The sequence below is a fragment of the Hyperolius riggenbachi genome, chromosome 6 (assembly GCF_040937935.1).
Source record: "Hyperolius riggenbachi isolate aHypRig1 chromosome 6, aHypRig1.pri, whole genome shotgun sequence".
Classification (NCBI taxonomy): Eukaryota; Metazoa; Chordata; class Amphibia; order Anura; family Hyperoliidae; genus Hyperolius; species Hyperolius riggenbachi.
This window is the reverse complement of record NC_090651.1, coordinates 377,454,999-377,482,794: the sequence shown is the minus strand read 5'-3', so window position 1 is coordinate 377,482,794 and position 27,796 is coordinate 377,454,999. Positions and strand designations below refer to the sequence as shown.

Genomic DNA, 27,796 nt, shown 5'->3' with positions numbered 1-27,796 from the left:
ATGCCAACACACATTTCAGGCAGGAGAAAAATACAGTAAGGGAGGAAATGACATCAGGATTGGCTTCAGTCAGAGGCAGTACAGATGGAAAATGCCTGGAACACTTTTCTCTTCATTTACTATGTAAAGTTCACTGATATCAAAATGTGGATGGGAGTACAATACATATGTTAAGTAAGTAGAACAAGTATTTATCTACCTATAAATGTGTAAAATTATCTCCTAGGAGAAAACTCAGGATAAAATGCTAATTACATACGGGCCGTGATCTGAATTATAGCCCCCTGTATCGTAGGAAGGGGATTTTAGTAGTTGGGGGCCCCCCACAGCTCTCGTCCCCCCTGCAATCGCAGGTACTGCTCCTCTTTAGTTACGCCCCTGACCCCAAACATGTAAGTGTGTTAGAGGTGTAATGTGTCTGTTATTCTCCCCAGAAGCAAATCTTCCACTTGCACTTGGCAGGCCTGAAAACCAGCTGAACTGGATATACTTTCACAGAACTATTAAATGTACAAGGTCCATGTCTGACGTCTCTGTCACGACTTTGCTTTTCCAAACCTGTGAAAAGAAACTGAAAGTAATTTTTATGAAGACGTTCAAAGAACTAAACGTGTCCGTGTGCATTATCGGTAAATATTCATTTTATGCCATTGATTTGATTTTTAAAGTTGATAGAGTATACATTTTTTGTTATACTGTTATTAATATTCAAAGAAGAAGACATCAGTATAGATCATACTTTGTAATAATTTTTACTCCAGTGATTATAATCGTTGTGTCATTCTAGGAAGACATATGACCAAAAAGTCCCTTTCACTGGGGAAATTGGAGCTGGGAAAAAAGGGCGCAGGCAGCTAGTGGACAAAAAGGGCGCCGCCATTCACTCCCATAATAAATAACGTTTAATGGGCGCCGAGCAGGAAAAAAGGGCGCCGGAGCTAAATAAAGTTTACAAACGGCGCCCGGAGCTAAATAAAGTTTACAAACGGCGCCCGGAGCTGTTTAATGATTTATAACTGAGCTTGTGTTGATTTACGTTTATAAAATGCACCCGTGCCGAATAACGTTTATGAAAATACTAAATATATTTATCTTATTTAAATAATTAAAACATTATTTAAAGTTTTATCCCTTACTGTTTTTAAAACATTATTCACAAAATAAAGCGATCAGTACGTAATGTAAATTGCAATATATTTTTTGGAGTCACAATTTGTAAAACATTATTATCCACATAATAAAAAACATTATTATTCACAAAATAAAGCGATCAGTACGTTACGTAAATTGCAAAATATTTTTTGCATCAATAATTAGTAAAACATTATTATCCACATAATAAAGGGGGGTCTTAGGTTTAGGCACCAACAGGGGGGTCTTAGGTTTAGGCACCAACAGGGGGGTCTCAGGTTTAGGCACCAACAGGGGGGTCTTAGGTTTAGGCACCAACAGGGGGGTCTTAGGTTTAGGCACCACCAGGGGGGTCTTAGGTTTAGGCACCAACAGGGGGGTCTTAGGTTTAGGCACCAACAGGGGGGTCTAGGGGTTAGGGGTAGGTACAGGGAGGGTTACTTAGGCACCAACAGGGGGGGGGGGGGGGGCTTAGGTTTAGGCACCAACAGGGGGGTCTTAGGTTTAGGCACCAACAGGGGGGTCTTAGGTTTAGGCACCAACAGGGGGGTCTAGGGGTTAGGGGTAGGTACAGGGAGGGTTACTTAGGCACCAACAGGGGGGGGGGGCGCTTAGGTTTAGGCACCAACAGGGGGGTCTTAGGTTTAGGCACCAACAGGGGGGTCTTAGGTTTAGGCACCAACAGGGGGGTCTTAGGTTTAGGCACCAACAGGGGGGTCTTAGGTTTAGGCACCAACAGGGGGGTCTAGGGGTTAGGGATAGGTACAGGGAGGGTTCTGTGTAAGAGTAGGCTTAGGTATAGTTTTAGTAAAATTTTAGTAATAATTACTAATGTTTTACAACACTTATTACGAACGTACTTATATTTATATCATCGTTATAAAGAATATTTTCAGATTTTATTATAAGAACAAACCATAAATGAAGGTTATTCACAATAATATACAATTATAACAATTAAACATATATTATTGTTTTTTTAATAAACGTAATTATAAGTTTAACTTTACAAATAGGGAAGATTAACGTTTTCACAATTTCCGATTTTATAAACATTATTTAATGATTTATAATTTTGTTAAACTTTATTTGTAAACGAAATATAGCACACTATTTTTATAAACCCTATTAATGATTAATTATTATTTAGAGTTTACACCCCGCGCCCTTTTTGTCCAGGCGCCCTTTTTGTACGTACGCGGGGAAATTATAGACTTTAAAGAAACAGCAAAGCCACCAGTTATATCAAAAGCTTGGCAGTTAAGATTAGTAGAGGAATCTTTAACCTAAAGCCACTTTTGCCTAGTCTTTGTTGTTGTTGTTATTATTATACCCATATCCACCTAGTAGTCTTTAACATGTAAATAAAGGTTTAATAATAATAATTCCTTCATGTTTGTATAGCGCTTTTCTCCTGTCAGACTTGCAAGGCAGCCACTATAGCACACTTAGTAGGCAGTAGCAGTGTTAGGGAGACTTGCCCAAGAACTCCTTACGGAAAAGGTGCAGCTTACTGAACAGGAAGCTGAGATTTTAACCCAGGTCGCCTGTGTCAGAGGCAGAGCCCTAAACCAGTACACTATCCAGCCACTCTTTAATAAAGATGATTAATGCTGTAATCTGTGCATATGCAGTGCGGTCACATGACCATGCCTATGATATTCTTGTGCCTCTCCCAGGGATGAGTGGAGGAAGTGAGTCTTGTGGGAGGGGAGGCGTGGCTAATCTGTCTCTCACAAAGCCTTCCAATCAGAATGCTAGAACAGTGTGGGGTTGAGTTACCATCCAGATCCCTTCCCATTTAAGGTCAATAAAGGGATAAGGTGGTGCAATAAGTGCAATCAGTTTAAATTTCAATAGGGGTGCAGCCAAAGCCATGGCTCCTCAACAACAGTTAGTTCAAAAATGTAGATCCAAACTTCACAAATCCTCAGGTATAAATGAATATCACCAGCAGTTCTTCAGCACATCACACATACCCGCCACCTGGGAATAATGTTATACTCACGAAATAATGTGTGACCTGTCAACTGAACAACAAAGTCTTAAGCTACATACACACGGGCTACAACTGTCGCCGCAACCACGTTACACGCGCGTGTTGTGGCGACAGGTCGCCCGTGTGTATGGCGCGCGCGCCCCGAACCGTCGCTACTCAGAGCTGTCGCCGGGCGATTGGCGTGGCCAATCGCCTGGCGACAGTTGCCGCCGCAACTTCGCCGCAACTGTCGCTAGTCCGCGTGTGTATGCGGACTAGCGACAGCAACTAATAGGCAGTAGACGGAGCTTCCGGTGGGGTGAGTTTGGGGGGAGGAACGTCGGCGACAGCTTCCGTCGCATCACTAATCCCTCTTCCGCCGTGTGTATGCGGTGGGACCTGGCGACGAGCTGTCTGTCGCCGATCTGTCGCACACGCTCCCGTGTGCTAGCGACCGGGTACATTTGTAGCTGGTGTGTACGCACCATTACAGCACATATGCAGTATCTCTCTTCAGGGGCAGTCAGCATCTGGAGATACTTTCCCATACATTCCTGGACCTCACCACATCTCTTCCAAAGATATTGCTCCCAGTTGTGTATAAAGAAACTAATAGACATCTAAGTGTAGATTGCTCAGAATCCCTTATTTAATTTTTCAAGCCAATATAACAGTAAAAAGCACTGTTATGTGCATGAAAATAGTAGTAAAACTTACACCCAGGATCCATGTGACAGGGACTCTTTAAACATTAATGATCATTAAGTGTATGTCAGCAGCTGGGGCGTCACCTTCTTCACATGACCTGTTTCGGTAAAAGGCTTCATCAGACCCCTGCTGAAGCTTTTTAGTGAAACTGGTAGGGTGAGGAGGTGACACCGCCACTGCCAAAATACACTTAATGTCATAGAAATTGGAAGTGTTTCTGATGCTAAAGCCAAAATAATAAATGTAATGGCCTCAATTCTGGTAGCAACGTGAGGTAAAATACCTCATGCAGTGTTTTCCTCTTATTTTAGCAATTCTGAAAGATTTTTCTGCATTTCCAAACATGAGGTAAAACATGAGGTAAAACGTGAGGTAAAACGTGAGGTAAAACGTGAGGTAAATGCATAAAGTGAGGTAAAGTATGCGGTATTTCAGCAGTAAGCATGCAGTAAATAAATACTAGTAGTCTTCAATTGTCTTCCATAAGTTCAGATAGTCTTTTGGAATATTTTTTTTTTGTATTTGATTATGTAGCAACCTATGAAAAGCATATTTATTGGAATCCCTTATTTAAAAAATCCAGTAAATATTTGGAGTTTTATTTCTACTATTCTTTTCTATTACACAGCCTGAATAGGAACAACACTAAAACAGCAATAAGAACTCCACTAAAAACTGCAATATGCATACAAATTGACTTTACCTTCGGGTACAGGCAGGTCTTAAACTGATCGGTAAATTATGTGCAAACATGCCCCCTAATTTCCATAAGAATAGCCATTTTTAGTAATATTAATGCAAATTACCTCATGGATTACCTCATAATTTACCACATAAAGTAAAACATGACTAAAACCTACTAGAATTGCTAAATGTCATTACCTCATAAGGTAAATTACCATACATGAGGTCATTTGTTTGAAAACTCTACCAGAATTGAGGCCTATATTAGGTATCCTGAATAATGTTTTTTGTTATATGCCATCACAGCGCTTCTTAACCTCCCTGGCGGTTAATTTATTTTTGAAATTGGGCAAAAATCCTTTTTTTTTTAATTTTTTTTTTTTTGGTTTCATGTAAAGCTAGTGGTAGCTACATGAAACACCACTAGAGGGCGCATGTGGCCCTCTAGTGCGATCGTCGCCGGCATCAATAGCAAACAGGGGAACGCGTATATAACGCGTTCCACTATTTGGCTTCTCCTGTCGCCATGGCGACGATCGGCATGACGTCATGGACGTCAGCCGACGTCCTGACGTCATGCGCACTCGATCCAGCCCATAGCGCTGCCCGGAACTCATTGATCCGGGCAGCGCAGGGCTCTGGCGGGGGGGGGCCCTCTTCAGCCGCTGCGTGCGGGCGATCGCCGCAGAGCGGCGGCGATCGAGCTGTGCGCGCGGCTAGCAAAGTGCTGGCTGCGCGCACAGCACTTTGAATGGGGCGAATCGCCCCAGCAGGCCCTGAGAAATCCTCCTGCGCGGCATAGCCCGAGCTCAGCTCGGGCTTACCGCCAGGGAGGTTAATCTCTCCAATGTTTTTCATTTCATGAGAACCTTAACCACTTGAGCCCCAGAGGTTTATACCCCCTAGTGGGCACGGTTCATAACTCGGTCATACAACTTAGCACCCAAATGAATCTTACCTCCTTTTTTCCTCACAAATAGACTTCCTTTTGGTGGTTAATGATTGCTGCTGCTATTTTTAGTTTTTATTATATTAATGAAAAACCCCAAAATTTTGCACACACGAAAAAAAAACACATACAGATAAGTTAATTGGCTTCCCCCTAAATTGGCCCTAGACTACGATACATACACTACACAATACATACATAGACCTATGGCTATAGCAGGGATTAGATTGTGAGCCCCTCCGAGGGACAGTTAGTGACTTGACACTATACTAAAATGTCAGCGCTATATAAATACTTAAATAACTAACTGCTAAAAAAAACAGCCTGCCAGCGCTGATCATTGGCTGGCAAGCTGATGGCTGGGACCGCCTCTGCACACAAGAGCTCCTGTCAAATCTTGTTCCTCGCAAGACGATGCATATATGTGTCACGGAGGAACAAGAGAGCCACGGACCCACCGCCATTCTTTGTTAAGCAGTCTGCGAGAGGTTAAAGAGGAACTGTATTTACAATAACATAATAATAAAATTGCTTATTTTTTACAATATTCATTTGCCCATTGTAAAATTTTTGATCACCCTAAGCTTATTTATTATTATGTATTCAATAAAGCTGGTGTTTTAACCCCCTGCTGACCACTCCATGCCAATTGGCATGAACGCGGCGGCAGCCCCAGGACCACTCCACGGCGATTGGTGTGAATGGCTGTGGGCGGGGATTGCAGGAGATCGCGCATCTCCACGTGAATGATGAAGCTCCGCTCCGCCAGCAGCGATCGTCGGTCGGAGACTGTTAGACGGAGAAACTGCTGTCTAATAGGACTGTACAGCGCTGTGATCTGTACTGGAGACAGCTGTGTGACACGACTGTCCCCCTGGGGGAGACAGAAGCAATCCACTGTGATAGGCTCAAGCCTATCACAGCCGATCACTGGGAAGGAGGAAGACAAATTTTTTTTAAAAAAGTGAAATTTATTTACAAAAACAAATAAATATTTATAAAAAAAATAAACACTGGGGGAGCGATCAGACCCCACCAACAGAGAGCTCTGTTGGTCGGAAGAAAAAAGCAAGGGGGGGGGAGGGGGGGATCACTTGCGTGCTGAGTTGTACGGCCCTGCAGCGAGGCCTTAAAGTGAACCAGAGACGAAGCACCCTTGTGTATTTTACCATAGAAATCAGTGGGAACATTAGAGAAAACATTTACCATGCTCTCTGTTCCATCCTCACTGCTAAAAGTGTCTGTTATCTAGCTGAGATAAGAATCCCGGACTGAGCATTGATTCTGGCTTTGCTATAATGACTCAGCTATAATGATTCCTGAGCAAAGCCAGCAGGGGGCAGGCTTGGACTTGAAGACAGCAAAGAACACAGTCTCAGCTATAATTATTCTGTAGCAAAGCCAGACCGACTGCTTAGTCGGGATTCTTATCTTAGAGGTGATAACAGGCAAATTAAACAGAGAATAATGTAACAAAGAGCAGATTAGGTGTTTACTGTCATGTTCCCACTGATTTATAAGGTAAAATACATGAGGTTGCTTCATCTCTGGTTCTCTTTAAAGAGACACTGAAGCGACAAAAAAAATATGATGTAATGAATTGGTTGTGTACTATGAATAATTACTAGAAGCTTAGCAGCAAAGAAAATATTCTCATACTTTTATTTTCAGGTATATAGTGTTTTTTCTAACATTGCATCATTCTATAATATGTGCAGATTACACAACACTCAGCATTCAAAATGAGTCTTTCAGAGCAGTCTGTGAAGTAATGACCTCTCCTCTAACAGAGGAAAAGTAAATAGTCCAGGAACAGTTGAGATAATAAAAGTCAGATAACAGCCCTCTCCATGACTAACTTAGTCGGAGAGCTTAATGGCTTGTTTGCATAGAGATAACAAATGGAGTTTCTCAACTCTTCCTGTACTGGAAACAATTAGACTGATGTATCTGATCTTAACCACCCTGGCGTTCTATTAAGATCGCCAGGGCGGCTGCGGGAGGGTTTTTTTTAAATTTAAAAAAAACTATTTCATGCAGCCAACTGAAAGTTGGCTGCATGAAAGCCCACTAGAGGGCGCTCCGGAGGCGTTCTTCCGATCGCCTCCGGCGCCCAGAATAAACAAGGAAGGCCGCAATGAGCGGCCTTCCTTGTTTTGTTTAGATCGTCGCCATAGCGACGAGCGGAGTGACGTCATGGACGTCAGCCGACGTCCTGACGTCAGCCGCCTCCGATCCAGCCCTTAGCGCTGGCCGGAACTTTTTGTTCCGGCTACGCTGGGCTCAGGCGGCTGGGGGGACCCTCTTTCGCCGCTGCTCGCGGCGAATCGCCGCAGAGCGGCGGCGATCGGGCAGCACACGCGGCTGGCAAAGTGCCGGCTGCGTGTGCTGCTCTTTATTTGAACAAAATCGGCCCAGCAGGGCCTGAGCGGCAGCCATCGGCGGTGATGGACGAGCTGAGCTCGTCCATACCGCTAAGATGGTTAATGTTTTATTTCTTAGCTGTGCTACACATACAAATCATAATATCATCATTTTTTTTTCCGCTTCAGTGTCTCTTTAAAGCTGCAGTGGCCTATTAAGTAAAAAATGGCCTGGTCACTAGGGGTTGTTTAACACTGCGGTCCTCAAGTGGTTACAGGTTATGAATTCATTGCAACACACAAAATGTTTTGGTAGGGGTTTTATTAAATGTGGGTCAGTTTGGAATACTTATATTTAGTACACTATCTTTCTTTTTCTTCAGACTGCCTAGAATCAGATCCTCAATGTCTGGATATGTAAGTAAAATAGCGTACAGTTACCACCTAAAGGCAATAACCCCTGAGTAACCTATAGACACTATTCTGCAGGGAGTTCTGAATTCTCACTCATTTACCTTACATGAATTTCAAAGAATTGCTAAAGCCACCATTTTTTTTAATCAGCATGAATAATGTATGTGAGAACCAAACCTGGATGTAAACTGAGGACTCTCTGCAGTGGCGTAACTAGAACTAATTGGGCCCCCTGCAGCTGCATCCCTTTCAGGGTCTATTGTTACGCCCCTGACTCTCTGTACTAATTACTGTGTCAAAAAGTTCCTTATTTAATTGATATTATGGTGAAAGGGTCAGAATATGTATATATCACAGCTATAGAAATAACTGTGATTTCCAATAGGAAACCATGTTTAAGGACAACTGACCTGATTGGGATATAGAGGCTGTCATATTTCCTTTTAAAGTGGATCCGAGATGAACTTTTACTCATTGCATACTTGTGTTCCTTTCATATAGTTTATAGGGCATTCCTCAAGCCAAATACTATTTTTTGTTTTGTTTTAATACTCTAATTCCCTATAAACTAAACAAGCCTCGCCCACAGCTTTTTAGAGTGCCTTGGCACTGTAGCAAGGGCTTATGGGAGCTCAGTCTGGGCAGAAGGAGGTGTTACTAGCCAGAGATTTCAGAGGCAGAGGGGAGGGGACTGAATTTGTCACATTACACACAGGCAAGCTGATAGCATCTCCAGCCCTCAGACTGTGACAAACAGAACATGGCTGCCCTCCTTGTATCACAGGAATAAATAATCATAAACTGTTGAAGCTGTTTGCAGCTAGATTTGCTGTGTAAACTATCTAAACTTTAGATAAGATATATAGACAAGTTACCTGTTATAGTTTTAAATCTTGGATCCGCTTTAATAACTTGACCCCTGAGGGGTTTTTCCCCTTTAGGACCAGAGCAATTTTCACCTGTCAGCACTCCTCCCTTTCTTTTCGCTAATAACTTAATCACTACTAATCACAACAAAATCATCTATATCTTGTTTTTTTGTGTTTTTTTTTGCCACCAATTAGGCTTTCTTTGGGAGGTGCATTATGCTAAAAATTATTTTATTCTAAATGCATTTTAAAGAAAACAAATTGAAAAAAAACATTATTTCTGTTTTCGGCCATTATAGTTTTAAAATAAAACATTCTACTGTGGATACAACCCATACATTTTATAATTTGTCAATTTGTCCTGGTTATTGCAACATTTAAAATGTTTCTCTAGTACAATGTATGGCGCCAATATTTTATTTTGAAATAAAAGTGCATTTTTTTTAGTTTTGCTTCCATCACTAATTGCAAGCCCATAAATAAAAAAAAATAACAGTAATATACCCTATTGACATACATATTAAAAAAAAAAAAGTTCAGTCCCTAATGTAACTATTTATGTATTTGTTACGTCATTTTTTTTTTGTTATTTTTTTTTAATACAAAAAATAATATTTGGGTACTACGGGAGAGTGTGGGAGGGAAGCAGTTAATTTTAAATGTAAGAGTTGGTAATTTTATTAAATAAAATGTATTTAGGTGTAATTTTACTATTTGGCCACAAGATAAGTTAGTATGTGAATCGGAAGTAATGCGTGGCAACTCCAGGAAGATACAATGACGCAGGCATCTCATAGATGCCGGAGTTCATTGACACGAAGACTTAGATTAATGAATGGGAACTATGTTCATCTCCCCGCTAATGGGCGGCGGTGAGAGCATGTGCGGGAGCGAGCGCCGGCCACCCTCCGCTGAAGACAAATATTCATGGCCCTGGGACTTCAAGTGAAATTTTCCCAGGCCGTTGCATTAGGTGGTTATATAATAATGCATTTGTCCATGATTGCCCACGTCATTTCCTCTTCCTCTGTTAAATGTTTATTAAATTGTACAGCACAATGGAAGACGTTGTTGCCATATCAATTCATTATTAATACATTTGCAAAAAGCTTTTGTTGTGTCTGACTGATTGTGATTATGTAATTGCATGGCCCTTCCAATTTCTTCACGGTATAAACCAGAAAGAAGAAGACATTGTAGGGGCACTATGGCGAAAAAATTGTAAGATTTAAAATATGTGCGAACATATACTGATAAGAAGTACTTTTTTTCCAGAGTAAAATGAGCCATAAATTACTTTTCTCCTATGTTGCTGTCACTTACAGTAGGTAGTAGAAATCTGACAGAAGCGACAGGTTTTGGACTAGTCCATCTCTTCATGAGGGATTCTCAGGAATTTGTTTATTTTCAAAAGCACTTAGTGAATGGCAGTTGCTCTGTCAAGCAAGCAGGGTAGCTGGCCAGCATCATTGTTTAAATCCTTTTTAGGGAATATCTTTATAAAGAATAAAAGCCTTGCTGAGAATCCCCCATGAAGAGTTGGACTAGTCCAAAACCTGTCTCTTCTGTCAGATTTCTACTACCTACTGTAAGTGACAGCAACATAGGAGAAAAGTAATTTATGGCTCATTTTATTCTGAAAAATTGTACTTCTTATTTGTATAAATTTGCACATATTTTAGATTTTTACATTTTTCACCATAGTGCCCCTTTAAAGAGGAACTTTAGTGAAAAAGGGAAAATAAATCAATACATTGCAAAGTGAGATGTTAACAAAATAGAAGAGAAATTAAGAAATTATTGATATTCGCCAAGTAATTTGTTCATATTATTTGATTCACAATCAGCCTGCAGGTCCTCATCTTTACTACTGGCAGACATGAAAAAACAAAACAAAACAAAAAAAACAGACAGCACCCACTGCCATTATCTAACCACATCCCATAACAATGCAATAGGCTAAAAGGTTCATTTTTTATAGCTCTACCTAGGCACAGAGGGAGATACTGGTTGCTTGGCAGTTGAAAACAGCTGTTACTTCCCACAATATAACGAGGTTCACAGACAGGAAACTGTTAGGACCATGGTCATGACATCACACTGTAGGAGGGGCTTCACCAAAATATCAGCCACACAGACCACCCCTGATGATTTATTTGACAAAAGGTAAAGATTTCTAATGGGAAAGGGGGTATTAGCTACTGATTGGGATGAAGTTCAAGCCTGCGTTACAGCTCCTCTTTAAAGGACCACTATGGCAAAAAACTTAAAATGTTATATATATGATATATATATATATATATATATATATATATATATATATATATATATATATATATATATAAAAACACATATAAATAGGAATTACTTTTCTTCCTGACTAAAATGAGCCATAGATTACTTTTCCCCTATGTTGCTGTTACAGTAGGTAGTAGGAATCTGACATTACCGACAGGTTTTGGGCTAGTCCATCTCTTCATGGGGGATTCTCAGCAGGTCCTTTATTCTTTATAAAGACACTCCCTGAAAAAGATTTATGCAAAGATGCTGGCCAGATTCCCTGCTCACCGTACACTTGTTTGGCAGTTGGAAGGAGCAACTGCCATTCAGTAAGTGCTTTTGAAAATAAAGAAAATCTTGAGAACCTCCCATGAGGAGATGGACTAGTCCAAAACCTGTTGGTAATGTCAGATTTCTACTACTTACTGTAAGTGACAGCAACATAGGAGAAAAGTAATTCATGGCTCATTTTACTCAAGAAGAAATGTACTTCTTATTTGTATGTAGGGAGTAGATTGTGAGCCCCTCTGAGGTTAGTGACAAGACAATATACTCTGTATACTCTGTGCAGCGCTGCTTAATATGTCGGCGCTATATAAATACATAAATGTGTTTATGTATATTTTAGATTTTAAGATTTCCGCGACAGTGGTCCTTTAAGAGTGACACATGGTTTATGATTTTTGTTTTTTTGTTAATCGGCCACCTTGAATGTCACCACAATAAAGATAAATACTGCTGCTGAAAACAGTTATAGTATTGAGCCCTCAATAAACAGTTATTAGCTAGCTGTAGTAAAAACATCTGAAGTGCCTGTATGGTGGGTGATCGTGTATAACATTTATTATATTTTCATTTAGGGACACAGAGAACAGGAAGGGGTACAGCCGGAACACACAGAGCATGTGACGTGGTGGCACAGGACTAAGAACTCATTTATCTTCTTTGGGATCTCACTGATTGCTGGATTGGTGAGTTCATTTCCTCTTGTGGTGCATTTGCAGTTCATACCCCAGTTTCTTTTCCTTTTATTTACGTTTGCAGTTCGTTGCTTTTCCCCTCTTTTCCACCTTCTTTCTTTTTACATTTTCTTTCAGAAGGCAAGTATTCACTGCAATGTGATGAGACCTTTGAGAGCCTGCTGTTATTGATTGCTGACGCATCCCCTGACACTTGCAGGTCGAAAGGCAGACAAGAACATATTTACCTGAAGTCTACACATAAGGCCTCTTTACTTACAGAGAGTTTGGAGGAGCGTACTGCTTTGAGCTAGCAACTACATACTCTGCTTTCCTATAGGGCAGGGGTCTCAAACTCGCGGCCCGCGGGCCATTTGCGGCCCTCGATACAATATTTTGTGGCCCTCACCGGCAAAAGCTTCCATATAGTTCGCTTCAGTGCTCCCAAGTAATCCGCCGCATCCCCGACGCTAAACGAGGGCTGCAGAGCCCCCAAATCGCCCGGGAGGCAATCCGCCGGCATTTCCTGGAAGGGGCAGAGCTTTCAGCTTCAGCTCTGCCCCTCCTGACGTCAATTGCCGCCTCTCCCTGCCCCTCTCTGTGACGGAAGAGTGAGAGGGGCGGGCAGAGGCGGAGATGCCCCGCAATTGTGAAATTCCTTATGCGGCCCAGCCTCAACCTGACTTTGCCTCCTGCGGCCCCCCAGGTAAATTGAGTTTGAGACCCCTGCTATAGGGTAAGACACAAACTGCTGCTTGCTAAGGTGATCGTTTACGAACATGGCAAAAAGTGCAGCTCGCTCCTAGCTGAGGATACTAGAGAACAGATGGCTAAAACACATATTCACACTGCACCATCTTTGTTAAGAAGGAAAAGGCTAAACTATATGAGCCTAAGCAGTTGCAGGAAATCTCCTTATAGTGGAGCTGAACTCTTGCACAGGACACAAGGAAAACACAGAGAAATGCACCCTGTATGTATTCAGAGAGTTTAACCTGTCTAATTCCCCCTCATCTGTGACTAATCACAACTGTAATTTGATCCCTCCGCTGTGTCAGCTGCCTGCCTTGCCAGAGCAGCTAATTTATAAACACAGGATTTTAACCCTTTGCCTGCTTCCATGAAAGCAGGAAGTAGACACACTGCAGATTTATTGCAGGATTTGTACCAGCTTTAGCAAAGAAATGGTTTTCTTTAAAGGTTATTATGCTGATGCTCATGTTTTAGAGCAGAAAGGAAGTTCTGAGTTTAGGTCCGCTTTAAAAAAATCCTACATGAGATATCAGAGGACCATAGACCTAGATCAGCAAATTCTGCGTAACAAAACCACTGAACTTTATAAAAAATAAAGATAATGATACATTCATCCATGAGAACAGTTTAGACAACAAATATGTATTTATAGTAGTACAGTATTCCTTAAAGAGAACCTGTACTGAGTAAAAATATTTAAAATAAACACATAAGGTAACTTCAAATGAACATTACATAGTTACCTTGCCATCAGTTCCTCTCAGAAGCTCACCATTTTCTTCTGACAATAATCCCATCCAGTTCTGACAATATTTTGTCAGATCTGAAATATATCAGTTGCTGTCAGTAAAATATCAGTTGCTGTCAGTTATAGCTGAGAGGAAAACTGATGTACCAGGTAATGTCCATGTTTCCCTATGGCTCAAGTGGGCGATGTTACAGTTTAACTGTGTGCTGACCAGAAAGCTGTTATGGGGTAATGGCTATTTTCAAAATGGAGGACGGAAAATTCCCTTGATCATAGTGAACAAATAGGACGTGGGACAGGAGAAAGACACTGAGGAGTAGACTACATGGAAGGTAAGTATGACTTGTGTATGCTTATTTTGACTTTTATTTTCAGTACAGGTTTTCTTTAATATAGACACTGAAAGAGGTTGCCATAGAATGGGTACAGGGGCGTAACTAAGACCCACTGGGCCTCGCTGCAGAAATTCTGAGCGCCCCCCCCTGTTTATACAGGAAGTCGCGTCAGAGACTAGAGGGAGAAGCGTCCACGCTGGAGCGCACGGAAGGTATGTAGCAGCCGCTGCCCGCCGCTGAACACATATGGTTATTGAAGCTGGAGGGGAGCACAGAGGTGACAGCCCGAGGTGAGAGAGTGGCCATAGCTTTCCCCTCATACTGCGACCCCTCCAGCCCATCAAAATGGCCCTGATCGGGCCCCAGGCGGCCCCTCAGCGAGTGCATGGGCTGCAGCCCCTATTGTTACGCCCGTCAATGGGTACTTTCTTTTTTATGTGGTGTACTTGTCCATTAGTATCACGTTTTTGGGATAGAGTTTACATAAGGTGACAAAATCTTCGATTATTAAGGATCCAGCTATTCTTTTATTGGGACACAAACCAACCTTGACCAAATTTCCAGTCCATCGTCTTACACAATTTATTGCCATGGTGACAGAAGTATACCTGGCATCCCAATGAAAGGCTAGCTCTCATTACATTGAAGTAGTTGTACAGAGAGTCCATCAAGTCATGATCTACGAGAGGATGTTAGCAAGAACTCATGACAGGATTTTACTCTTTCAAAAGACCTGGGACCTTTGGATTTTTTACCTGAGCACATCCATTTTGGATTTATCTTCCCACCCAGTTGAGCGATTTATATTATTCACCAAGCAGCATCACTGTGTAGGTAATTAGTAAATTCATCCCTTGTAAACTACTAAGATTACTACTAAGATCCCCCCCCCCCCCTCCCGGGCCATTTCTTGGGCAGTGTGGGCAGGGCAACCGCCCTGGGCGCAGAGCGACAAATAGAGGAAGGGGAGCGCAGGAAGGACATAACTGCTAGGGAGCTGGTGACGTGCGTTGCAGCGAGATCACCTTCCTTGACTCCTCCTGGGCTGCCTGCATCAGACGTCAAGTCATCATCACGTCACCACCGCATGATGACACCTGATGTCCTGTAGCGGTACTGCAGGCTGTCAGTGCACGGCGCCCATGGAAGAGTCGGCTTTCCGGGCTCTATTCGCCTGTGTGTTTTCCTGGTCCCTGCTTCCTCCTGCATGAGCGGCTGGTCACTAGTAAGTAGGCAGATCTACTTGTGACCTGTGGCTGTGTGACTGTCACCCCCGCCCCCCCCCCCCCCCCCGGTACCCGACTTTATATGGTCGACATCTTGATGTGGCTGTGAGGCTTCCAGCTAAAGGTATCTAGCTTTGATACCCTGGCCAGATGTCCTACTTTTGCCGGGACATGCCCTGGATTTGGGGTCCCCTGTCCCGGGCTGACGAACGTCCCGTGTAACATCCCACTTTTGGATCAGAACTTCCCAGTTGTGGGACTCCGATCTGCCCTCCTGCTCCAGGTCACACAACATCTCTCACAGCTGTCCGGCCCCGCCTCCACAGTGCTGCTTGATTGTGCTTTATGCTGAATACGTCAGACTCAGCAGCCATGCCACGAGGGGATGGAGCCAGTGGGATGGAGAAGATGGTGGGATGCCCTCCCAGCGAGCCAGGCCACGAGGAGGGACATAGAAGAAGATAGTGAGGATGCACTCCCAGTGTCACCCTCTTCCCCACCCAGTGTCACTCTCCTCACCCACCCAGTGTACCCTCCTTACACAGTGTCACCTCACACACCCAGTGTTACCTTCCTCACCCACTCAGTGTTGCCCTCCTCACCTACTCAGTGTCACCTTCCCCCCACCCAGTGTCACACTCCTCACCCACCCAGTGTTACCCCCCACCAAGTGTCACCCACCCACCCAGTGTCACTCTCCCCACCCAGTGTCACCCTCCCTACTAAATGACAACCTCCTCCCCACCCAGTGTTACCCCCACCCAGTGTCACTCTCCTCACCCACCCAGTGTACCCTCCTTACACAGTGTCACCTCACCCACCCAGTGTACCCTCCTTACACAGTGTCACCTCACCCACCCAGTGTTACCTTCCTCACCTACTCAGTGTTGCCCTCCTCACCTACTCAGTGTCACCTTCCCCCCACCCAGTGTCACACTCCTCACCCACCCAGTGTTACCCCCCACCAAGTGTCACCCACCCACCCAGTGTCACCCTCCCCACCCAGTGTCACCCTCCCTACTAAATGACAACCTCCTCCCCACCCAGTGTTACCCCCACCCAGTGTCACTCTCCTCACCCACCCAGTGTACCCTCCTTACACAGTGTCACCTCACCCACCCAGTGTCACACTCCTCACCCACCCAGTGTTACCCCCCACCAAGTGTCACCCACCCACCCAGTGTCACCCTCCTATCTCACTCATCCGTTCCCTCCCAGCCCACCAGCACCCAGTGGGGGGAGGAAATTTGTAACTATGACTATATTGTATACCTCACATTTGTCATGGTTTGATATATCACGCTCTACTTAGATTGTTTTTGTTGAATTAAAAATATATTGTTATCCTGATGCTTTAACCTCCCTGGCGGTAAGCCCGTGCTGAGCACGGGCTATGCCGCGCAGGGGGATTTCTCAGGCCCTGCTGGGCCGATTTGTACACTTTTTGTTTTGCAACACGCAGCTAGCACTTTGCTAGCTGCGTGTGCAGTCTGATCGCCGCCGCTCCGCACCGATTAGGTGCCTCCGCTCGCCGCGCCGCCCCCCCCCCCAGACCCCGTGCGCTGCCTGGCCAATCAGTGCCAGGCAGCGCTACGGGGTAGGCCGGGACTCCCAATGACGTCACGACGTCGATGACGTCGGTGACGTCATGCCGCCCGTCGCCATGGCGACGGGGGAAGCCCTCCAGGAGATCCCGTTCTTTGAACGGGATCTCCGATCGCCGGCGGCGATCGGAGGGGCTGGGGGGATGCCGCTGAGCTGCGGCTATCATGTAGCGAGACTTTGTCTCGCTACATGAAAAGAAAAAAAATTTTTTTTTTAAAAAGAGTTTGCTGCCCCCTGGCGGATTTTTTGCAAACCGCCAGGAGGGTTAATGATATCTCAATGGTTTTGTCAATAAAGCTTTTGAAACTAGTATAGACACTGACATTCTTTTGACCTCTTTAGGTAAGCTTTGCTTGTTACCGTGTGCTCATGCTCAATGAATGGAATCATGTGCAAGCGCAACTAAAGGAATTGTTAGATGAACGGAACCAGCTCAAGGCCGAAACGGACCAGCTCAGAACAAATCAATGGCAGCTACAAGAGGAGCGGGATCTTCTAATGGACAAGATGGATAGGATGCACGATAGTCATGGACAGTTCATGAACCAAATGAGAGAAGAAATGGCAGTGGCGAAGAGGAACGCGAATGGAGAGGACGATAACTCTTATTATTCCTACTTTACGAAGACAGCAACGTTTTTAGATTATGCCATTCCACTCGCAAACATCTTCACTAACCTTCGCCAGTCATATAACACAAGAAAGGAACTCAGCGCTCCAACAAGCCAGGTCAATATAAAGTTTCAAAATAATTTCCAAAAAAAGCGTAAAAAGACCTCAAAAAAGTTTTTAATAATGTGATGACGTCATCAATCTAGTCCCATTACATCATATTAGCAGTCAAGCTGATGAACAGTGGTTACCGTAATGCTGCCTCTTAAAGTGAAACTGAAGCAAAAACGGAAAAAAAACCACACAAAAACTTATGGTATAATAAATTGTATGTGTATTATTAGGGATAATGAATAGATCATTAGCAGCAAAGAAAAGGGTCTCCTATTTTTATTTTTTGTTATATAGCTTTTTTTTTTTTAATAACATTTCATCATTCTGTAATATTTGCAGTTTACAAACCCCACTCTGGCCCATATGCAATTAACTTTTCCCCCAGAGTTTTCTCCTAGGTGATATTTTAAAACTTGTCACTAAAATGCCCTTTAACCACTTGAGGACCATAGTGATTAACCCCCTTTTATTATGAAAATGGGCGCTGCAGCTTTAAGGCCAAGCTGCAGGGCTGCACAACTCAGCACACAAGTGATTCCCCCCCCCCCCTTTTTTCCCCCCCACTAACAGAGCTCTCTGTTGGTGGGGTCTGATCACCCCCAGGTTTGTTTGTTTGTTTGTTTATGAACAAACATTTTCTGTCATTTTTTATAAAAAAAATTTTCATATTCACATTACCCTCCCTCCCCCTGTCTGCCTATCACAGCGATCGGCTGTGATAGGCTTCAGCAGATCGCTTCTGAGTCCCCAGTGTGTGACTCGGCTGTCCCCAGTACAGCGCTGCTGCTGATTGCAGTGGTGTACACTGTGTAATGACGGCGATTTCGCCGTCTAACAGTCTCCCGAGCAGCAATAGCCGCCCGGAGACTGAAGTCGGGGTGGAGCTCCGCCCCCTGAGCAGGAGATGCGTGCGCAGCCTGTGTGCGATCTCCTGCAAATCCCAGGCCCAGGACTTGACGCCAATTGGCGTTAGGCAGTCCTGGGGCTGCCGCCGCGACCACGCCCATTGCCGTGGGTCAGTCGTTAAGTAGTTAAATCACCAGCAAGCAAAAAAAAAAAAAAAATACTCAAAATAACATTGATAGTACCTTTTCACCTAACTTTTGCTACCTTTTCCAATGAAAAGTGCTGAAAAGTTATTTTAAAGAGAAGATGAAATATTGTCTCCTAGGAGAAAAAGGTAATTGCATACGGGCACCTGTATTTTAAGTGATGAAACAGAGCAGAACTAAAGACCCTTTGAACTTCCTGACAATAAAACAAGAAACAGCGAGGGACAGTTTGAGATAAGTGCTTTAGAAAACTGCACTGTAGCCGATCCAAGTTTGGTTGGAGAGGTCAGAGAAGCTCTTTTGCATAGAAAACAAGTGATAATTTCTTAACTCTTCCTGTGCTGGAAACAACAGGAGACTCATATCTGTTCTACTAATGTTCTATTTTTTAGCTGTACTACACATACAATTCATTATATCATAAGTTTATTTTCACTTCAGATTCCCTTCAAGTACATTGTTTTTAGATTTGTAATTAATAAATAGTTTGTGTGAAGGTAATGCACCATCTCAGCCTCAGGTCAACTACTAAAAGTACCACAAGTACTAAAAGTATTGATTAAAAGTAATCTACAAAAAGGACCTTACTCAAGACCCTTACTACGGTAATTAACCAAATCATATTGCTGGGCTACACTTAAAGTAATCACAAGAGGTCCATCCAGCTTCGTTCATACTGAATTTGTTAAACACTTGTTAAAATGTTGCACCATACATGCAACGAAGCTTACACATACAATAAAAACTGGAGATGCTAGCATAATATTGCCCCTGTTTAACTCTCTAGTAAGGCCACATCTGGAATATGGAATTTAGTTCTGGGCACCACATTACAGGAAAGATATTGCAGTTTTAGAGCAGGTGCAGAGACGAGCAACAAAATTGATACGTGGGAGGGAAGGTCTCGCTTACCAAGAAAGGTTAGATAAACTGGGTTTATTTAGTCTGGAGAAAAGACGCCTTAGAGGGGATCTAATTAACGTGTATAAATACATCAGAGGGCAATATAAAAGCTTGGCCGATGAGCTTTTTGTCCCTAGGCCTTCTCAAAGGACTAGAGGACATGATCTGCGCATAGAGGAAAAACGTTTTAGCCATTTATTTAGGAAAGGGTTCTTTACAGTAAGAGTGATGCATTGTGGAATGCATTGCCACAGGAAGTAGTTATGGCAAATTCTATACCTGCAATTAAAGGGGCTTAGATGCTCTCCTTGCTTTGAAAGACATCCATGGCTATAATTACTAGGTTATGCCTAATGATGTTGATCCAGGGATTTTATCTGATTGCCATCTGGAGTCGGGAAGGATTTTTTTCCCTTTTGGGGCTAATTGGACCATGCCTTGTAGGGTTTTTTGCCTTCCTCTGGATCAACAGGGATATGTGAGGGAGCAGGCTGGTGTTGTACTTTGTTCTTTGGTTGAACTCGATGGACGTATGTTTTTTTTCAACCCAAATAACTATGTATCTATGTAATAATTGACCAAAGGGTACCGACATATACATTGGATGTATTGTAAATATCCTAAATAATAAAACCGCATCCACCAGTGTCCGTGTGCACTGCCGCTGCACTGTGCAGGCACAAGGGTGCGTGGGGTGCACGTGGGGAGGAGCAGTCAGGCGTCCTTGAAGGGGCCCAGTACCGGTATACTTTACAATAAACAAATATATTTTCAATCAGATTATTCAGAACGTATTGTATGAAAACAGAGTGGCTGGTAGGCCCTGTGGGTCCGGAACAGTCACAATAATATTGATTGTTTCATTAAAAGATACCCGATGGTGACCTGTGACATGATGAGATAGACATGTGTATGTACAGTGCCAAGCACACAAATCACTAGGCTGTGTTCCTTTTTTTCTTTCTCTGCCTGAAACAGTTAAACATCAGGTATGTAAGTGTCAGTTCCTGTCTGAGTCAGGACTGGGTCAGACTACAGTGTGACCCTCACTGATAAGAAAATTACAACTATAAAACATTTTCCTAGCAGAAAATGGCTTCTGAGAGCAGGAAAGAGATAAAAAGGGTCAATGATTCATAGATTTTAGCTCTGACATACTTCAATGAATTTGTCATTGAGAAAAACCAATAAAACAGTAAAAACTTAAAAAAGTAGATTTAAATATAAAATAAAACTGTGGAATATCTTAAAAAGTCATTTTTAGGAGGAGGATAGATACAATTGTTTATTCCATTAGTTTATTTTCGCCTTGGGTGTCCTTTAACTACTTCGGCCTTTTGGATGTATAATATACGTCCGAAAGGCCGCATGTGCGCTCCCGCGGCCGGTCACGCACGTGCACGCTCGCTCCCGGCCTGCGGTTTGTTAGCCAGGGAATCAATGAATCATGACATGGTGCATGATTACTGATCCCTGAAAAAGTGATGGCTTCTCTCGGAAGCCTCGCTCTTTCTGCCTCATACGTCCCCCTTACGTCCCTCTAAGCGTACATGTTACGCTTAGAGTGACGTAATGTAAACAAACTCATCATTGCTATCTTGTGGCCAAATAGTAAAGCTACATCTACATAAAAAAACAACAACACATATTTACATTAAAAAATTGCTGTTTACACCCCACCTCCCAAAAATACCCAAATAAAATGTTTAATAAAAAAAAAAAAAACCAAAACATTACAATAAAAAAAAATATTTACCTAATGGTCTAAACTTTTTAAATATCCATGTAAAAATGATTTTTTTTTAATTTTATTATAAGCTTGTAAATAGTGACGGATGCAAAATGGAAGAAAATGCACTTTTATTTCCAAATAAAATATTGTCGCCATACATTGTGATAGGGACTTAATTTAAGCAGTGTAATAACCGGGACTATTAGGCAAATACAATATGTGGGTTTTAATTATGGAGGCAAGTATTATTTTAAAACTATAATGGGCGAAAACTAAGAAATAATGATTTTTTTTTCCAGTTTTTTTTTCTTATTCTTCCTGTTAAAATGCATTTACAGTAAAGTAGCTCTTGGCAAAATATACCACCCAAAGAAAGCCTAATTGGTGGCGGAAAAAACAAGATACAGATCAGTTCATTGTGATAAGTAGTGATAAAGTTATAGGCTAATGAATGGGGGGTGAAAATTGCTTGGATGCATAAAGTGAACACGACTGAGGGCTGAGGTGGTTAAAGGACAACTATCAAAGGAACCCGTTTTCTTCTCAGGATCCCTGTAATAGAGCAATAGTCATAAACGGCAGTGAGAGCAATATATATATACCGTATATACTCGCAAGCAAGCCGACCCGCATGTAAGCCGACCCCCCCACTTTTACCCCAAAAAACAGGAAAAAATGATTGACCCTCATGTAAGCCGGGGGTAGGAAACGCTGGCCGCGTGATCCCCCCAGTATGTCCCAGTATAGCTAGTATAGTGCTCAGTATAGCTAGTATAGTGCTCATTATAGCTAGTGAAGTGCCCCAGTTTAGCTAGTATAGTGCTCAGTATAGGTAGGTAGTACTCAGTATAGCTAGTAAAATGCCCCAGTACAGCTAGTATAGTGCTCAGTATAGCTAGTATAGTGCTCAGTATAGCTAGTATAGTGCTCAGTATAGCTAGTGAAGTGCCCCAGTTTAGCTAGTATAGTGCTCAGTATAGTTAGTATAGTGCCCCCAGTATAGCTAGTATAGTGCCCCCAGTATAGCTAGTATAGTGCCCCCAGTATAGCTAGTATAGTGCCCCCAGTATAGCTAGTATAGTGCCCCCAGTATAGCTAGTATAGTGCCCCCAGTATAGCTAGTATAGTGCCCCATTATAGCTAGTATAGTGCCCCCAGTATAGCTAGTATAGTGCCCCCAGTATAGCTAGTATAGTGCCCCCAGTATAGCTAGTATAGTGCCCCCAGTATAGCTAGTATAGTGCCCCCAGTATAGCTAGTATAGTGCCCCCAGTATAGCTAGTATAGTGCCCCATTATAGCTAGTATAGTGCCCCATTATAGCTAGTATAGTGCCCCATATAGCTAGCATAATGCCCCAGTATGGGTGGGTGGGTAGGTGCTGTCCCTCCCCGCTCCCCCTGCGGCCGCCGCTGCTGCTATTACCTCAGGCGGCGCCGCTTCCTCTATCCCCGTCCTCCTCCGGTAGTAACTCATTCACAGCAGCGCGCCTCTCGCTGCTGTGATGACGAGGAAACCATAGAGAGCGGCTTCCTGTAGCGTGATGCCGTTACTATGGGAACCGCTCTCTATGGTTTCCTGCGTCATCACAGCAGCGGGGGGCGCGCTGCTGTGAATGAGTTACCGGAGGAGGACGGGGATAGAGGCAGCGGCGCCGCCTAAGGTAATAGCAGCGGTGGCCGCGGGGGGAGCGGGGAGGGACAGCACCTATCCACCCACCCACCCACACATGACTCGCAAGCAAGCCGACCCCCCAACTTTTGGCCCACTTTTGGGGGGTCAAAAATTCGGCTTGCTTGCGAGTATATACGGTATATTTAGTGGGCTTATCCTGAAAAATAGTATCCCATAAAGCTACGGACAGCGTTGGAATCGCAGAGTAGCCCACCTTCACAGGAAGTGCCGCCTTGTGAAGCTGTGTGTGATATCGCCTATCTTCAGCAGATTTGCATCACATTTGCATTTAGCCACAAATATTAACATCTCATTGACAACACCTAGTGGTAATTAAAATCTCAGGAAACAATAATTTAAAAAATGTTGACTTTTCCTAAATAATTTGGAGGTTATCCGCATTTACATACTATTATAAACTCCTACATAATTTCTACGTTTTTCCTGACAGTGTTGCCTGAAATGTGAATGCAAGTTGGATTATTGCAAGGAAGACAGCAAGCAATGGGCAGTGCTCCAGGCTGCAAATGAAACCTACAGAGATGTGCTGAGCCCCCCCTGGGGCTAATTACTCACCTTGAATACAAATCAGATGCAAATTATTTACTAATCACTATTCTATTCCGCATGCAATCGATTCAATTGGATCAAATTCGATTGGATCGATTAAATCCGACATGTCCGATCGGGATTCGATCGGTAGTGTGGTCAATTTTGCATAGTTATCAAAAAATTGCTTAGGTCTATAAACCAAGAAACTGACAATCTACTCTACACCATTCAATTTTCATAAAACATTATTTAAAAACATTAATCAAAAATAAATTATCTACTCCCAATCCACTTATACCGATAAAAATAAGGCATTCAATCAGATTTCTTACTAGAAAATATTTTTTTTCTGTACAAACGATCATTTTATCGAATTCAGGGTAGAGTCACACTGTTGGATTTTATTGTGTGCAGTAGGTATATACTGTATGTTGCGTAGGACTATTTTTACGATGTATCATTGTTTGTGTGCCTCAGTCTGTTCTGTAGCAATCATCATGTGAAAAAAATGTTATATAGTTTACTTATGGACATTGTGTGGTCCTATGATAAAATAAACATGTTGGTATATTGACGTTAGCCCATTCCTTTCTTCTTCTTTTTCCATTCCCTCAGTGTAAGAGTATAAAAAATAAACACATTTACAAATTCTGTTTTCTAATGCTTGCCTGTTGTTTGCCTGTTTGCAAAGCCCTGTTCATAAGTCACCAACATAATTTAATGCTAGAGGTCAGTGGCGTAGCTAAGGAGCTATGGGCCCCAGTGTGAGATTTACATTGACATCCTTCCCAAGCACTCTATACATGTATCACGCTGGTCCGTGACGTGATAACGTACAGGTAACTACACAACAGTACAATGTATAATCTCAGACCAGTCAGAACTTGTGCACTAGTGTCGATATTGAGTTACAAAGTCGTAAGGCTAAATCGTAGTCAAATTTAAGCTGGGTCATACACGTGTATCAGATGTCAGTCGTATTGCGAGGATCAGACAGTAACAGAGTCAGGGACAGGCCGAGTCAGTAACAGGAATCAGATGACTGAGGTACAGAATCGTCAGGCAAGAGCGGAGTCAAGAGGCAGGCAAAAGTCGGTACATAGATAAATATACAATATATATGATTTTTCTAGGAAATTACAATTTACAGCTATCAATGATCAACTAACAACGACTGACTAACTGGAGTACATATATATGGCGAGCACCACCATATATGATGTAACTCAAAAGCCAGCTAGGGCCAAGAACCAGCGAACTGATTAGTATCAAGGCAAGTGAGCAACTGAAGCTCCTGTCCTTATATACAAACTCCAAATCAAATCAGCAGTCACTTCCCCTTTAGGTGATGTCACCAATGACATCCCCCTGCTGATCACCTAAACCCTCCTCCTGAGCCTATAAGGCTCACTCAGACTTACGCGTGCGCGATGCGACCTTTGGGTCGCGTGCGAGCCGGAAGACACCGCCGGAGGGATGCTGGGGATGCCGCCAGAAAGTTCCAGTGTGGCAGTCCAGCCGCTCGCCCGGACTACGCCGGAGATGCCGCGGGACCTGCCGCTGGAAGGTAAGCGTGCTACAACATGACAATTGATTTGGTGCACCACAACCTGCCAAAGACAACCACACTGTCAGAGGTGCAAGAAGGGAAGGGGGGACAGTGTGTTCATTATCACTACTATTCAAAGCATCTATAGAAGTGATTATTACCAGGGTTGCCAACTCATCCCTTTAAATACTGACACATCTAAGTTATACAGGTTCTGGGGCTTCTCACACATATTCAGTGCCTAAACTGCCTCTAACTAGCCACAAAACATGTATAATTCATAAGTGTCCGTATTTAAAGGGATGAGTTGGCAACACTGATTATTACCAGCACAGGACCAATATAGAGCTAATACTGCAGTTACGGGGCCCCTCTGGCCTAAGGACCCCGGTGCAGTCAAGACCTCTGCAACCCTATTGCTATGCCACTACAAGAGGTTTATTCAGACTTAGGTTAGGAACCCACTAGGCTGTTTTTGGCTGTGTTTTGGGATCGCTGACGATTCCCAAAAACGCTTTGCTTATTAAAGTGAGTGGGGCGGATCCCATAAGTGCGATTGCGATTAGGGTTAATAGCAATCGCAGGACTTGCAGCATTTTGAGTGCGTTTGCGCTCAATGGAAAGTATATAAGTGCTGCATAAATCACTTATCAAAGCATTTAAGGCCTCTTGAACATTTCATGCGATTCCGATTTTTATACAATCCGATTTTCGATTCCAACTAAAAAACGTAGTGGCATGCAGTACTTTTTTAACTGGAATCAAAAATCGAATCGTATAAAAAAATCAGAACCATAAGTAGTGTGCAAGAGGCCTTATGCAGCGCTTTGCGGGGTCAAGCGATTAGCTTTTAATAAAACTTTATTATACTTACTGGGTCCATGGGCGTAACAATAGGGAATGCAGCCCATGCCCCCCCTCCCTCACCTCGGGCTCTCCCCTCTGCGCTCCCCTCCAGCATTGAATAAAGTGTATGCAGGCGGCGGGGCAGCGGCAGATGCATACCTTCCGTGCGCTCCTGCTTGGACGATTCTCCCTCTAGTGTCTGACGCGGCTTCCAGTTTATACAGGAAGTCGCGTCAGAAGCTAGAGAGAGGAACATCCATGGAGCGCACAGCATCAGGGGGAAAAAGCCCGGGCAGTTTTCTTTGATGGAGCGGAGCTTAGCTAAAAATGCAGCTAAAAATGAGACTTCTATAAGAAAAACATAGTTCTGATGCTGTGAAATGAGAAACACCAAGCCTTTTCAGTTCTGCTGAGTAGATTTTTAGTCTGGAGGTTCACTTTAATGAAATATCAGGACATGATTATGAGACATCAGTGGTGGAGCACTTATATCCAATACTAGTCACCTAACCACCACACAAAAAAATGTAGTTTTATCACCTTTGTTTTTAATGCTAAGTACCAATATTCAGTCGAACTTATGTTTGTCTCTGTCTACAGTCGATTGTACTCCAATTTTATGGATGAAGTGGGATGTGCCCGCGAAACGCATTGCATCTATCCGGAGTATATAAATAAATCGCTTTTGTTGAATTAAGTGGAATCGAGATGAACTTTTACTTGTTGCATAATTGTGTTCCTTTCCTATTGTTTATAGGGCACTAGCTGATTGCCCGGCGTTGCCCGGGAATGTATTTGGCTGGTGTTGGCTCCACCTACTTTTTCTAACCCTAACACACAATTACTCACTGACCAAGTTTGTGAGCTTTGCATTGTTTGGCACCAATAATTTGCATTGAAATGAAACAAATCTAATTGGCTGTGTGTGGCTCCACCCCCTTTTCTTAATTTGAACCCCAGTCACCCAATAACCAACTGTACCAGGTTTGAGGCCTGTGCCATTAAGAGTGCAAGAATCGTAGCAATTAAATATTCCCCTTGAAAAGCAATAGGTGAAGTTTGATTCACTTTTGTAGGCTCCACCCACTTTTCTGAATATTAATCCCAGTCACCCAGTGACCAACTGTGCAACGTTTAAAAACCCTGCCATTAACAGAATTGCTGCAGTTTACATTTTCCCAGTGAAATTTGTATTTGTCTCCAGCCACTGATGACCCGGCGTTGCCTGTGTATGTATTTGACTGGTGTTGGCTCCGCCCACTTTCTAACCCTAACACACAAACACTCAATGACCAAGTTTGTGAGCTTTGGGGTCCTTGGCATCAATAATTTGTATATTCCCATAGAAATTAAACAAATCAGATAGGCTGTTTGTGGCTCCACCCCTCTCCAGCATTTGAACCCCAGTCACCCAATGACCAACTGTAGCAGGTTTGAGGCATCTGCTATTAACAGTGTAAAAATGGCAGCAATTTAAATATTCCACTTGAAAATCAACAGGTGAATTTTGATTGGCTATTATAGGCTCCACCCACTTCCCTGAATATTAATCTCAGTCACTCAGTGACCATCAGGGCAAAGATTGGGAACCCTGAAATAAACAGTGTAAGAATGGCTACAGTTTACACTTTCCCAGTGAAATTTGTTTTTGGCTCCGCCCACTTTTTGTAACCTGGACACAAAGTCACTACTCAATGCCCAAGTTTGTGAGTTTTGGGATCCTTGGCATCAATAATTTGTATTTTCCCATGAAATGAAACA

At 43.0% G+C, this 27,796-nt stretch overlaps 1 protein-coding gene across 1 annotated transcript; it reads left to right on the top strand.

Annotated features, from left to right (window-relative positions):
• The first annotated feature begins 600 nt into the window (after positions 1 to 600).
• On the top strand, positions 601 to 24,245 carry LOC137523077 (uncharacterized). The gene is made up of 5 exons (XM_068243276.1): positions 601 to 629; positions 8,197 to 8,230; positions 12,237 to 12,347; positions 17,345 to 17,731; positions 23,540 to 24,245. The coding sequence occupies exons 2-5, from the start codon at positions 8,219 to 8,221 to the stop codon at positions 23,654 to 23,656; spliced, it is 627 nt and encodes a 208-aa protein (XP_068099377.1). The 5' UTR covers positions 601 to 629; positions 8,197 to 8,218; the 3' UTR covers positions 23,657 to 24,245.
• The last annotated feature ends 3,551 nt before the right edge of the window (positions 24,246 to 27,796 follow it).

Excerpts from the sequence above, each read along its gene's own strand:
- LOC137523077 (XM_068243276.1), top strand. Across the intron at positions 12,348-17,344 it reads TCTCACTGATTGCTGGATTG|GTAAGCTTTGCTTGTTACCG; the intron begins GTGAGTTCATTT and ends TGACCTCTTTAG. Across the intron at positions 17,732-23,539 it reads TCAGCGCTCCAACAAGCCAG|TGTTGCCTGAAATGTGAATG; the intron begins GTCAATATAAAG and ends TTTTCCTGACAG.